General features: G+C 38.4%; 1 protein-coding gene across 3 annotated transcripts in view; it reads left to right on the forward strand.

Annotated features, from left to right (window-relative positions):
* The first annotated feature begins 2,525 nt into the window (after positions 1 to 2,525).
* Positions 2,526 to 14,880, forward strand: part of NFXL1 (nuclear transcription factor, X-box binding like 1) — a 44,963-nt gene continuing 32,608 nt past the window's right edge. The window contains exons 1-11 of one of the 3 annotated variants that reach the window (XM_059844884.1): positions 2,526 to 2,815; positions 3,891 to 4,061; positions 4,407 to 4,516; positions 6,620 to 6,753; positions 8,148 to 8,326; positions 8,497 to 8,658; positions 8,762 to 8,862; positions 10,072 to 10,186; positions 10,520 to 10,644; positions 11,467 to 11,589; positions 12,941 to 13,031. In XM_059844884.1, coding sequence (XP_059700867.1) covers positions 2,656 to 2,815; positions 3,891 to 4,061; positions 4,407 to 4,516; positions 6,620 to 6,753; positions 8,148 to 8,326; positions 8,497 to 8,658; positions 8,762 to 8,862; positions 10,072 to 10,186; positions 10,520 to 10,644; positions 11,467 to 11,589; positions 12,941 to 13,031 — 1,471 coding nt within the window. In that variant the 5' untranslated portion in view covers positions 2,526 to 2,655. Of the gene's footprint in view, positions 2,816 to 3,060; positions 3,239 to 3,890; positions 4,062 to 4,406; positions 4,517 to 6,619; positions 6,754 to 8,147; positions 8,327 to 8,496; positions 8,659 to 8,761; positions 8,863 to 10,071; positions 10,187 to 10,519; positions 10,645 to 11,466; positions 11,590 to 12,940; positions 13,032 to 14,880 lie in introns of those variants that run through there. The other 2 variants (XM_059844886.1, XM_059844885.1) reach the window with 2 other exon arrangements.

A 14,880-nucleotide genomic window follows, 5' to 3' on the forward strand; every position in this document is an offset into this window, starting at 1 on the left:
ATTATCTACTCTCATCTACAATTTAGATGAGAATACTGAAGGCTGTAAGATTTGGAAAATACTGTTAGTTCATTGGGTCCACCTTGGCTGATTTCTTGAAATATAAGTGGGCAGTTTGAAATACACCCTTTTTCAGGATAGTACATGCAAAGGCTGGAATACACAGAGGAGAAAATACAACTTTATGCAAAAAACAATACGAAAGATATGGATGGCTCATAATCTAGTGTTCTTTTCACAATTAGAACAAATAATATACAAACAATATACAAATAAAAATATGCATTAAAGATTGTTCTGTTCTATATGATGATGTGGCTGCAGAGCATGGACTACCAAGTTTTGAAGGTTTGTAATTAAAAATGTTTATGTCCCTAATATAACTCTTGGTTATGCTGGCAGAGTGCACGGGGAAGACACGACAGCAACAGGTGAAATTCTTCCTAGAGTAACTTCTCTAGATGCTGTTGGGGGAAGAATATGACTAAAGAGGCTGCTTTTTCCCACTGATAGAGGATTTCTTTTTTCATAACTACTTCTGAAATAGTAAAGTCTAGAGATTCATATGTTAGATCCATTTTCAACTGCTTTAAGATGCATTATCTCCTTGGACTTTCCCCTAATTTATGTATTTTTCCATGGGCAAAAAAAATAGTTTGCTCAGTTATGGTCTCAGCTGAGTACTTGCAGCTGGGTATTTTCAGCAGAATTAGATCATAGGCACGTAACATTGGATAAGTTTGATGAAAAGGAGTGAAGAAAGGTACTCTAATGAGAGAATGCATAATTCTCTATTTAGGGAAATTTGATTATCCTGAGCAACTGAACTGCCACTCTTAAAAAATACCTATATACATGTTACTGTCAATAATATTTCTTCACTTGCATTCTCTCCTTAATGAGATGGAGAGAATATAAATTGGGCATTTTATAAAGTGCATTCCTTTGTGGCTGTTTTTTTGGGTTTTTTTTGTTTTTTTTTTTTTTTTTGGGTTTTGTTTTTTTTTTTTTTTTTTGTAATGTTGATGCTTTCCAGCATGCCAGAGATTTAGAAATAACTTCTGATTTAGTGCAAGGATGAAATTTTATGAAGTACCTAATGCACAGGATATCTATAGAACAACAAGGGTAAATATAAACACAAAATGGCTGTTCATGCCCTGTTGATCCTGTGCTTTGAATGATAAATGGCTTCCTCAGGTGATAAGGGGAAAGGGTATGCCATCCTGTCAGTAAAGATTCTATCCCTGTACACAGGAACCAGGATTATTCTGGTATTTAGCTATATTTTGAGAGCTGGACTTTGCAATCAACACTTTTCCAGCTCAGGTCTTAAATATAATTTGCAATTTGTATGCCAGCAGCAACCTATCCTGTATGGCTACTAGGCACTTAGAAAGCCCTTCTCTCCTTTGTTGAAGTGCTTAAGACTTTTTATTAGATAAATGTGTGATATGAAGATTTAATTTAAGAAAAGGACAGATATTTACTGTTAACTTTTTTTTTTCGGTATTGATCCTTCAGTCTAAAACATGAATTGTATTCACTAGCTGCCTCTTTCTTGAGAATAAAAACTCTTTGATTTAAACCATTTCAAAATAAAACAGAAAACCAGAATTAATCTCCAGTGGTTTACTTACTATTTTCAGACTACTTATGGCTGGAAATCTTCTATAACAACTTTTATGAGAAGATATTTGCTGAAAAAAGGCTAAATGCAGTTTCCTCCTAGCACACGACATAATGTAAGTGCTATAAGGAAATGTCAATAAAATTAAAATTATTTCAACCTGCCTTTATTTGTCAGAACTCGGGAGGCACACGGGTTCCTCAATATATGTTTCTGTGCGCTAAAACTTTCTGGATGTGCTTCAATAAAGTTTCTAAACAGGCTTTGTTGTCGGTTTTTAACTCTCATACTCCAGGAGCTATGAAGTTACAGGAGCTGTGAAGAAAATGTCTGCAAGAGCCGCATGCCGCAGGAGCGGCTGCCCGAAATTCCCTCCGGAGAAAAGGAGGCTCGGGGGGATCCTATCGCTGATACAAGTACCTGAAGGGAGGCGGTGGTCAGGGGAGGGGAACCGTGTCTTCTCCCTTGCAACAAGAGTCAGGACGAGAGGAAATGGTCCCTAGTTGCCCCACGAGAGGTTAGATTAGTTTAGATTAGTTAGATTAGTAACTAGGTTTCCTAGCTACTAGGAGAAATTTCACCCGAAACGGTTGTCAAGCACTGGAACAGGTTTCCCAGGGAAGTGGTGGAGTCACCATCCCTTGACGTATTTAAAAGCCGTATAGATGTGGCACCTGGGGACATGGTTCAATGGTGGACGTGGCAGCGCTGGGTTAATGACGGTGATCTCACACCCTTTCCAAGCCAGGACACTCCGTGACCGCGGGAGAGAGCCACAGCCCCGAGCCCGGCCGGCTGAGGCGGTGCCCAGTGCGGGCCCGCCCGCCGCGCGGGGAGCGCCGGGAGCTGTAGTCGCGCTGCCGCGGGAGCACCGGCGGCGCCGCCGCCTCCACCGCCGGGCGCAGCGGCCAGGCCGGGCTGGGCTGGGCCGGGTTGGGTGCAGCGCTCTCCGGGCGGCCGTGCCGGCGGGCGAGAGGCGGAGGGTCTGGTCCTACCGCCGTCCTTCGCTATCTGGCGAGGGACAAATGGATGCTCAGTGGCGTCAGGGCGGCCGGGGCCGCGGCCGCGCCAGGGCCGGGGACGAGCTCGCCGCTCGCTCTGGGGCGGCCGCCCGGCCCCCGGCCGCTCGGGGCCGCGGCGGTGCCCGCGCTGCGGCAGCGGGGGCCATCGGCGACGGGGCCTGCGGTGAGTGTCGCGTTCTGCCCCCTACCCGCGCTGCCGGGCCCTGGGCTGGGGAGCCGGCGGTGGCCGGAGCCCCTGCAGGTGCGAGGTCGGGGCTGTTCCCGGCGTCGCGGGGAAGGGAAGCTGGCGGGGCCCGGCCCCCCTCCCGCGCTGCTCGGCGGTGTCGAGCCGGTGTTCGCCATGTGCCGTGTCCTGCCTACAGGCTCCTGCCGAGGAGAGACCCGAGGCCTCGGGCAGTGGCGAGGAGCGAGGGGCTAAGCCCTCGCCAGGGTGCACTGAGTGGACCGGCTTCCTGAAGCAGAAGAGTAAAGTGTGAAGTAATGGATGAAATGTTTCTTTCTGGTTGGAAACAGCCCGGGGAGTTGCTCGGCAGAGACAGCGTTAGGTGCGCTGGTCAGGGAAACACTTCGCTCTGGTCTGGGAAAGGTGCGGGCTCTCGGTGTGCGCGGCAGCTGTGAGTGCAACTTGGGAAATACACCAGAGAAGTGCCAAAGACAGAGCTCTTTTCAGTGGCGTCATAGTTTCTTAAGAAAAGCCTTAAAACTAAACTAAATATATTGGGTCTAATAGAAAACTCTGTGAAATAGCGTGAACACGCTCTTGCAATAAAGATTTGTTGAATTTGAGGGAGATCAGTGAAAGTAATAATTTAAGAAATACCAGATGCTGGAGAAATACCTGTATGGTATCTGCAAGTTATAACAACTGTAAATTTGTTATAAACAAAACTGTGTGTCATGTTTTGTTTTTCTCTTCCTCATGCTATGACAGTTGTGTTTAAGTATCCTTTTCATAAAGCAGCATTATAGTTGCTTATATTCTGGTATGTTGGATTTGTCAGCAGTAATTGATAGATAATAATTCCTGCTGTGAACTTTATGGTGATGCACAGTAAAGAAGTAAATACAATTTAACTCTTCTTGTGTGGTATTGAAATTGTAGTGATATACTACTCTTAAAAAAATCAGCAAACTCTTTAAAGAAAGGGACAATTGAAAGTATGTCGAACTGAATGTGGTGTTTACAATTAGCTATCATGGTATTAATCATCATTTTAATTAATATTTTCTCTTAATAGAATTATCTTCACTGAAGAAATTTGATGAAATTAAGAAGGCCAATCAGGCTGCAGCAAAAAAGCTAGTTGAAGACCAATTAAGCTCCTCATCTGAAGATGATGATGAAGATGCTGAAGCAAAACAAGGGAAGATTTTGGACAAAACATTTACCATTTACACCAGTCAAACTGGTATTGTTTTCATTTATTGGCTTTACTTTGGTCTGAAAACATTAGCAATGCAGTGTCATTGTATTAGAATTTTACTGTAGTTGGAAGGAAGCTACTCTATCATGATGTCTTACATTAAAAATGTTCTTTCCCAGCAGTGCATGCTGGCTGTACTTTTTGTCTTTTCGTGCAGAAGCAATGGTATAGCTTTTAACTGGTATAGCTTTTAACTGTCTTAAGTGTGGCCTTTTTAATAATACATGACTGGCTTTATTCAGAGAAAAAATACTTGTGCAGTAGTTTCAACATGTACAAAATAACAGATCAAATGTTACTAATTGCTTTAAAAATCTTTATCCATTAAAGATGGAGATGCAAGTGAGCTGGAACGTACAAGACAGTACATGAATGAAGCTTTTCAGTCAGGGGCCATGACATGTCTCATCTGCATTGCTTCAGTTAAAAGGAACCAAGCTGTAAGTACTTTACAGTAATCTTTTAGAGCAAAACAAATGTTACTGTCTGAATAACTTGTATTATATTATTGAGGCTATTCTTGGGATTTGTAGCTTTAAAATGGTAAAAGTACTAAATGCAAATTTGGCGTATTTGGATTTTGAAACACTGGAAGATGTAAGTGGTTATATGTGTAGCTTGTAATCAGAATGTCTTTTTTTTTTTGTTGTTGTGATATGTTTGTTATCATTGTGTAAAATAGCTATTTTTAAGTTTTAGGTAGTAGCAGGTGACAAAGATAAGTGCTTGAATGCCAGTGCTTGCAATTGTGTATTCAGTAAGCTATGGAGTAGCAAAGCAAAACATGAAATACTAGAACATTAGGAGATATTATTGTTGTTAGGTTTACAGCAGGGAAACTAAGATAAGCTTCGCTGCTCTCAGTGGTGGTCAGGTGAAAAAGAAGTGTGTGTGTCAGAGAAGTTTGTCCTTTTTCATATAGGTACATTTTATATGGAAAAGATTTCGGGACAAATATTTTTCCCTCTTTCTGTGAGAGGTACATGAACCAAAAACATGTATAACTGTGATGCCTTGTGAAGGATGACCTGGAACAGAGACTAGGCAGAGCTAAAGGAATAAAGTAGGTATTTATTAAAAGGCCTTAATGGACACACCTCGGGCAGTACAAGAGCCCAGCCAGGGCTACACCCAAGATGGGCCCAAAATGGTCACAAAAAAGGGACAACCGGTCACAAGATCTTTCACTTTTATAAGTTCTGGTCTATTTGCATATTGGAGTTCATTGTCCAGTTATAGATTTAGGTATGAAGTCCCATCCTCCTTGTTTTTCTGTCTTCATTCCACCACTGTTTGTGCTCTTGGGCCTGAAATTTGGATTGGTTGTCCTTGGGTCCGCAGCTAGAGAAGGAATTGTTTTGTCTAAGCTACTCTGTGAAGAGAGCTTACCATCCCTTAATATGAAGCTCCGAGCTTCACACTAAAGCAATACAGAATCTGGAAAATATAAAAGCTAAATCCTGAGGCATCAACTGTGTGTTTGACATGAAAAAAAATAAAGTGAAAAAATATTTTTTTCAGAAATTTCAGAAATATTTAAATTTCTTATGACATATGTGCACAGACCACAAGTACCCAATGAAACTGTAGTCAGTAACTGCTTTCTAAAAAGAAATGCAATATATTTTGCATGAATTCTTAACATATTTAATCCATATTCTTTCAGACCTCAATGAGTATGTTTAGCTTCATATTTCTGTGGCTCTTGATAGAGTTAATCTTATCTTAGCAGAAGTGAGATGATTTGGTTACTTGAAAGCCTTCTTTTATAACTCAGTGGTTTGCTAATTATCTTGAATCTGTGTCATTTAGGCCAAGTCTGTTTGTTTACATGATGTCTCCTGCTTAGCTTTAGTTTTGGGAAGTTAGTTACCATAGTTATAGAACCTTAGTCATTGGCACTGTCCTCTGTAAGTTACTGGAGAAAATATCTGCATTTTCACAGTATTATTTTATAACATTGTCTTAAATTATTAAAAAAAAAAAAAAGTTAAATTTTTTTCTGCACTTTTCTTACCAAATTGTTATAATTTTGGGTAAGGCCAGTCATCTTTATGGTGCCATGTGGTTTAATAAGAGAGAGTGGCACAAACTGGGCCTTGGGAGGTGCAGATTGGATACTAGGAAGGTAATATGACATTTGGAGTAGCTTGCTCACAGTGGTTGTGGAGTCCCCATCCCTCAGGACTTCCCAGCTTTGCTTGGCAAAGCTGTGTCTGAACAGAGCTAAGCTGGCAGTAGTCCTTCTTTGGGCATCAGTTTATGCTACATGACCTCCAACAGTGTTTAAATCAACATTTCTCTGATTATCTGAGTATTTTGGGCTCCATCAGCCTTGGCAAAAACTTCCCACTGGAGTTGGAAAAAAGATTATAGGTATGACTCTATAACAGAAAAACTGTCTGTATTGATCTAACAGTAGGTATAATCTATGTTTGAAAAACCATTTTTAAAGGGAAACATTTCTTCACATATTATGGATCTTCATAAGTGGAAACAGAAATCTCATTTAAAGCAATTGATGCTTGATGTCTGCTCTTTAGGTCTGGAGCTGTTGTGGATGCTTTTGTATATTTCATCTGGTGTGTATCCAAAAGTGGGCCAAGGACAGCCTCTTCCTTGTATCTTCTCCTCTGACAGATGATGATTTTGGGAAGAAAGACTATCCCTGGCCATGGTGAGCTCCTCATGGTACATTTGCAGTTATTTCTGTTGGGAAAACCAGGCAAACTGGTGTTCCTTTAGAAGGAGCGGTACTTGTACATCAAGTACACAACAACAACAACAAAAAAAAAAAACAGTTCAATAGGCTGACTTTTCTTTCCTTTTTAAAATTATAAAAGTTTTTGTTGACATGATCAGAAAAATTTCATGATGATACTAAAACCTTGCTGCATCAAATTTGTTTTAACCTCTGAGAAGGTAACTTATTTGTCATGTATCTCAGCTTCTGACATTTATTTCTGAATGGCTTTACATATTTTTCACTTTTAAAGTTGGCACCATGAAATAAATTTAAAAAATATTGTCAAATAGCAAGATGTAAGGATTTATTTATTTTTTTAGTCTCATTATAACCCAAACATTAGGTCAGGTCTTGCAGTTTTCCTTGAGATGGTATAAAGAAGAAGGTAATAATGGGGCTACATAATAAAATTTCCTAAGCAGGTTTGTTTAGGAAATAAAATGTCAGTTGTTGCTTGGCAGTATCTCAAGTTGATAATGCCTCTTCAGGCAAATGGTATTTTATTTTACATGTAAGGACATGGTAAAACTATAGTATCACTATACAGAAATAGTTAATGGTCTGTAATATGTCGGGGCAAATTGATGTTTTGTTTGATAAACATGAGTGCGTAGGTCTTTCAAAGTCTTTCTATTCTTCTCTGAGGGGGACCTTCTTGTCTGTTGTCTTTTCTCAGTGTAGCCAGCAATGTGAATTGCTTTGTTCTCCTTGTGTTGCCTCCCTTGTTCTTGGCTTCTGTTGGGCCTGTGGCACTTTATAAATTCCAGGCCTCTAGTGTCTATATACCTTTAGCAGTAATTAATTTTAAAATTTCTGTAAAAATCAGGGGTGAACAATTAAGGTGTACATCTTTAATCTAAAATTTTTCTGATAAAATTAAAATTATTATGCTTGGTTTTAATGGCATTGCTAAACTTTTACATGGCTGATAGACTGCTACTAGTAAACCCCTGGTTTTAATCCTTTTTTTTTAATTGGTTCTATTTAAGTAGGTTAACTGTTGCTTAGATTCTTTTGATATTGCTTGACATAAAAACTGTTCTGATTTTTGCTGTGATTATTTTTGTCTATATATATTCTTAGAGAAAAGAAATTGCATTAGCAAGGCAATTCCTTAGACATTCTAAATGTATTGTAAAATATGACATATAGAAATACCTTTATTCTGTGTTACTGTATATTTTTGTTATTCATTATAGTAGTTGTAAAAATATTAATTGGAAGCATTGAAACATCTTGGGAAGCAAAAATGATAAAACTACTTTTTTTTTTTTAATTGTTTTAAGAAGTTGTTTTTGTTTTCACTCCTTTTTCTCTTGTTTTAGTCCAAAATGTAGGTTTGAATACAAACGCTCTGAAACTCCCAGTAGGTATTACTGTTACTGTGGAAAAGTGGAGAATCCAGCAGTGGACCCATGGCTGGTACCTCACTCCTGTGGTCAGATATGTGAGAGGGAATTCAAACCCTCCTGTGGTCATAAATGTTTGCTGCTTTGTCATCCAGGTAAATCCTTTGCGTTTCTTGGTTGTGTGACCTGTATTTAGGTACCTGCTACACGGTTCAACTTAGTGTCTCTTAAATATACTTCAGTAAATTATCAGAATAGATGAGATGTAGACAAAGCTGCATGTGCTGAATGGTCATTAGGAAGATATTGTTTTTCCTGTAATTAGGACCGTGTCCACCTTGCCCCAAGATGGTCACAACAACCTGTCACTGTAAGAAAGCCAAAGCAGTGCCCCGACGGTGCAGTGCCAAGGAGTGGTCTTGCCGCCTGCCGTGTGGACGAACATTGCTATGTGGACAGCATGTTTGTGAGAATCCCTGTCATGCAGGTAGAAAACCTTTTCTAAATTTCAGAGCAGTAGCTGTTTCTTTTGTTAAGATAGATCATTCTTTTGCAATTCCTACTCTCTGTCACTTTGCAATTTCATACAGGAGATTGTCAGCCTTGTCCACGTGTCAGTAAACAACGGTGTATCTGTGGGAGACAGACTGCGGAGAGACTTTGTGCAAGCCCTCAGTGGCAGTGTGATCAGGTATCTTGAAGCTATCCTTTTAAACAGATTTCTCACCTTTATAAAATTTGATTACTTGGTGTATTAAGGATTGGAAAAACGTATTCAATAAGAAAAAAAAAAACTTTTTAAAGTGTACAAATCAAAAATATAAACAGCATCGTTTGAGAAGAGATTTAATTGGTGGCTCCAATAATTTTTTATAATAGTTAAAATGTTACTGTTCTGGAATTGTTCTGGCATTACTGTAGCAGTGAATTTAACTTTGTATATTCTTTTCCTTGTACTTGAGGTTGAAATTTCAGCTGTTGCCTTCAAAAATAAGAATGAAACTGCAGCTCAGCAATCAAGAGTTTCATGCTTAATTTTAGGACTGTAGCAGAATGAAAGCTTTGTGATTAATTCTTTGAAGTATATTTGCAGCCTGTGCTTAAGACCAAGGCTTTGGATTGACAGACTGGAAAAAAATAAAAATAATTTAAAAAATTAGGTGGTGGAGGGGAGGCTGTACCAGGAGATACTTGGCCATTCTGATCCCAGTAAGGAAGGTACTTGGCCTCTGTGAAATATCAGTTAAAATGCAGTTTATTTCAGCTAACACTGTAGAGAAAAGGAGTGTAATATAAAGACTAGCATGTCCCTTTAGATCTCTGGAACCCCAAGTTGTGCAGCATTGAATGGGCCATGATAGATGTACAGCATACAGTGCAGACCCCACTTTGATTGTTGAAGGTTATTGTAGGATCTTCTTACAAGAGGAAAGCATCCTTGATCATAATTTCTACAGTCAAGCAGAAAGGCTATTCAGATGAGAACTTCTTGCTGCACTTTTAGATAAAGGCAAGGACATGCAGGCAGCATAATCACTGGTACCAAGTGGGAGCTGCCTCCAGTCTCTTCTGCTACAATAAGTTTATCCTGTGGCCAAAATGTATGTGCAGCACAATGCAGGCCTGAAGGCTGAGCTCTGTGTGCAGCCCAGCACTGACCTGCAACTACTCATGTTTTGTGTATCACTAACTCCTCACTGTACTGTGGCCTTCCAGGATCACGGCAGGGATGATCAGTTTTATTTAGTGAACTCAGCAAATACAACATTAATAAACAAAATTCAGAAAAAGTGAAATTCCATCCAGAAGCATTTTCACTCCTGCTTTTTACCCTTGGCTTGCTTTGGCTTGGTATGTAGTTCTATTACATTGCATTTGCTGATTTCTCTGAATTTCTCAGGTGTGTGGGAAGTGTTTGCCATGTGGCAATCACACATGTGAACAAGTTTGTCATGCTGGTCCCTGTGGAGACTGTCCTCGTTCTGGGAAAAGGTTCTGTCCATGTGGAAAAACAAGTAAGCTACTTTTTTTTTTATGATAAATTGAATAAAAAATCCTCCACTCTTTCACAGTTAGTAGTTTAGGCTAATTCTGCAAGGCAGGGCCCATAAAAAGTTCTTGCTGTCAACCATGACAGTACAGTAACTTTTTTTGCATAGCTTTCAAAGCTTTATTTAGCACCAGGGGTTTAATTTTTGATGTCAATAACTAAGTAAATCCAAGGAAGCTTTTGAAAAAAACAAGACATCTGTCATTTGAACTTACTATGCATTGCATTTTTTTCCTAAATATTTTGGCTTTTTTTTTGTTCCCTAAATGTTTACTTGTACTTTTCTCTCTTCATCTAGAGTTTACATTGCCTTGTACAGAAGATGTGCCCACCTGTGGTGATAGTTGTGACAAAGTTCTGGAATGTGGCATCCATAAATGTTCACAGCGCTGTCATCGTGGTCCCTGTGAAATATGCAGGCAGGTTAGTGTTACTTTATCAGGTTCACATTTGGTTTGGGCTCTTAAACTCTGTGCCTGGAACAGTGCAAGTTACCTAAGGAAAATGAAATCATATCTTTCAGAAAATCTGTCACTTTGTTTATTAAAAACAACATGTTCTTTCATTATTCCCCTCCCACCCCAACACAACTCTGAGTAAGTAGTTGAGCACTATATTGATTTGAGGCTTCACCTGTGGATGAGTGTATTGCTTTAGCTTGGTTTTATTTTATTTTTTTTGTTTTGTTTTTTTCTTTTCGAATTATTATGCCCCAAAAGACAATTTTTTCCCCCATCTTTTCTAGCTTCCTTCTGGCTTTGTCTTTCTATGATATTCCTTCATTAGTGAGATAGAAGGTGGTATAACATAACACTATTTTCTTCTTTGTAAGAAAATTAACAGTAAGAAATTTACTGTGCTGTAGATATCTCTGGAGCTTCTGTGGTCTGGCCTACAAAGCCATTGCTCTGTCAGGTCTCAGCTGTCTCTTCCTGAACCAGCTTTGGCTACAAAGTCTAGGTGACAGTAATCATCACTTGACAGCCTTGATGAAGGTCAGATAAACTTGCTCATCTACTTCTTAAATTATCTGTATACACTAGGGGAATCTACTTTCATGTGCAGGAGAGGTACTTTTTTGTAGGAATTTGTTTTTGTCTTGCAGGACACATTTGCCTCGTGTATGCAGTATAACGTTACTTTTCCTTCAACTTTCCTTCACAGACAGTAATAGAACATTTTATTTTCCTTTTTTTTCCTCTTATATGAACACCACCTTGCTTTTTTCCCTGTGCTGCTGCCCAGGAGGTTGAAAAGCAGTGTCGCTGTGGGAAGCACACCAAGCGCATGCCGTGCCATAAGCCATACCTGTGTGAAACCAAATGCACTAAAATCCGGGACTGTCAGAAGCACCAGTGCCGCAGGAAGGTGGGTGCCCAGAGATAATCTGTCTCAAATGCATTGTTTAGCTGACTTGTAAAAAAAGTCTAATAAAATCCCATCAACTTGTTGCTCCACCTCATGTTACTGTGTAGCAAGACGAGTTTTCTTCCATGTCACTGAAATTAGTTTTCAGTGTATCAGAATTCTCTGGAAAGGATGACATTGAGTAACACTCGCTGGCCTTATAAACAGGGAGCGGATTTTGACAACTCTACAGTTCCTGAAGGCAGTTTTGCTGTCAGATTATTGAGTAGTCACAGATGCTTTATGCTTTCTGCAGCAGTTAAATCAATTTATTTCCCTACTTTGTAGGAAGAGCCGGGAAACACTTATAATTTTGTCAGGGACACACTCTTTATTTTTGACAGCCCAGCATTCCACCCCACATACGCAGCAGTGGTCTGACAGTTGGGAATTGGAGTTTTGTTTCGCTTCTTATTTGAAGTCAAAAGTATCAAAAGTATCTTTTCAGTTTATTCATTCAAGAGAGCCTGAAAGTTGCCTCCTATTTTTGAATTAATACTTTGTGAATTTAATGAATTAATACAAAATTAATTTATTAATTTTGAATTAATACTTTGGACTACTTACCACAAAAAGGCATGAAAAAAGACAGTTTTACTCTTAAGTACTTTTGAATATTATTGTTGTAGTAAATTTATTTCATGTGAAAAGATTACAAAACAAGTAAATGCAATGTTGACACCTCCATGGTGGAAAATACAGATTTCTTGTCGGAAGGAGGGTGCTTTTCAAGTTAATAGAAAAGATGGTGTTCTCTCCTGATACGACATCCACTGATGTGATGGTTTTAAGAAATGTTTTGATTCTTTCAGGTTCCTAATTTATTTAAGAATAGAAAATAGAGATAACTTGTCTTGAAGTTATCTGCCTTTACTACAGAGGTAAAAGATATATAACGAATTGGTTAGCAACATTTTTCTGCTGGGGGCAATAGAGCATAAAAGTAGAGCATAAAAGAAGAAATTGCAGAATAATTAGGTGAGGTGTTAGATGTCCTATCTTCTGAAATTATTTGGGATTAAAATATTATAGTATTTTGAACTTTATGCTTTTTCTGAAGCCTTATACCTTTTTAATGTGTTGAAATGAAGCATTCAAATGTATATTTTCTTGTTATTTTGTAATAAGAATTTTTTTTAAACCACTTTACGGGTAAAGTGTTTTTTTCTGGAATGAGTTTGAGGAAATTTGACTAAATTGCACTGACTTATTTTAAAATAAGTATTGAAAAAATGAGATAGTGGAAGAGTTAAAGTGTACACCAAAAATTTCTGCCTCCAGTTATTAGACTTTATGGTTTTTTTTTTAATAGTGCTGTTCTGGAAACTGTCCACCTTGTGATCAAGTCTGCGGACGGACTCTTGGCTGCAGAAATCACAAATGCCCTTCAGGCTGCCACAGAGGTAAGAACAGGTGAAGAATCCCTATAGTGATGGAATAGTGTTTATTTTTTGCCAAATTTCATGCTTGCATGATTGTGTGTAGTGCTTAATAAATTCTCTCCATTGTTGCATCTGGGCATTTTGTGGGGGCAGTGCGTTTGAAGGTGCTGGTTAGAACTTAAGGACTTACATAGTGGCAACCTGAGTTTTCACCTGGTGATTTTGCTTAATACTTTCCCTCTGAAAATGCTCGTCTCCTTTCCAATTGTGTAGTACAAAAGCCATGGCTTGACTTCATTTTCTCAACAGTTCTGTTCATTGAATATGCATAACAAAGTCCAAATGCGTACAAGAAATGACTGTGGCTGATTGAGTCTGAATGGTTTTTAAAAATCCTAGAATGCAACATGTGGGCTTAAAATGAAAAAAAAAAAAAAAGATGGAATTTGAATGTATATCGGTATCCTACTGGTGAAAGAAAATAAGAACTTGTTACTGACTAAGAAGGGTAACAAAAAAGTTTGCTTCTGAATCTTAGTGACCTTGGTTAGAAATATGCTGGAAATGGGCAAAATTGCCTGGCAGATTGCTTGGACATTTGCTTGGTAGGGGGTTAAATTGGAATGACTGGAAAATTGTCTGCTCTCTCAGCAATTCTCCCCATAGAAGCTGCTGCCCTGCTGAAACAGCAGCCAAGTAGCCCCTGTAATTTTCCTTAGTATTATGAAGTATAAATTGCAATGACTCAGGAAATAAATCACAACTTGTTCATCCAGTCTTCCTTTTGAGGCAGTGACTCTTAGGAGGAGAGGCTAGGTAAATGTGGTAGTTGTACCTGTTAACTTGCTATTAAATGTGTTACCACAAACTAGGAGTTTGGTTTTTCTCTGTATATTGTGCCCCCTTTTCTCTTTTCCTTTCCTTTCTTCTCCATCCCCTGTAGCTCTCTAAAATCTTGGAAATATGTAATTTTTTGTGTACTGTCAGAAGAAAACTGGTAACATTGCTTTTCCTTGTTAGTTTGGTTGATAACTAAATTCTAGCATAAAATTCTGATTGGAAATCTAAAGAGCTTATGCTGTATTATAGGATAAGCTTTTGTGTTGAATGATTGTTTATATTTGATGCTGCTGGCTAAAAGTGCCGAAGATTTCTAGTGATTAACATGGGAACAATAAAGTCTGGAAGAAAACAAATGTGATCTTTGAGAATGTAAATAACAAATATATACAATTTGAAGAGTAACTTATCAGAAGAGCGTAATTGTCTATTTACTAACTAAAGTTGCATATAATGAAGATAATCACTAATGATACCAGGGATAAATTGATTTTCTTTTCTAAATTCTCTGTGTTTTAACAAAGTACAGTCTAGTACAGTTTGTAATATCTTCATAAGTGTTTGAAAGTATTCCTAATAAAGGCAGTTATTTTAATGTAAGAATATTTATATTCATTTTGTTTCTCCCTATATACCAATATACCTATATATTTTAATAGCTACTGAAAGTTATGATTAATTATTTTATCTTTAGTATGTAATACCAGGTCGGGGTAATTTTCCTATGAGCTGTCAGATCACAGTGACCACTGATATTAAAGGAAATAGATGCCTCCTAGTAAATAACTACCCAGATGGGGTCCTTTAGAAGGCACCAAATCTCAGAATTTTTAGAGGTTGGTGATAATAAACACTTGGCCTTTAGAAGGGGTCCCTGAAAAAAGGTAACTTTATCTATTCTGTTTGTGGTTTGGGTTTTTTTCTTATCTTCTTAAATATTTATTGTGCTTGCTGAAATTTACAGTGTGTTGCCAGGGAATAGAAATGTTTTGCTTCCTACTGTAGTACATTATAATGCTTGATTTGAGAA

The sequence above is a fragment of the Haemorhous mexicanus genome, chromosome 4 (assembly GCF_027477595.1).
Source record: "Haemorhous mexicanus isolate bHaeMex1 chromosome 4, bHaeMex1.pri, whole genome shotgun sequence".
Taxonomy (NCBI): Eukaryota; Metazoa; Chordata; class Aves; order Passeriformes; family Fringillidae; genus Haemorhous; species Haemorhous mexicanus.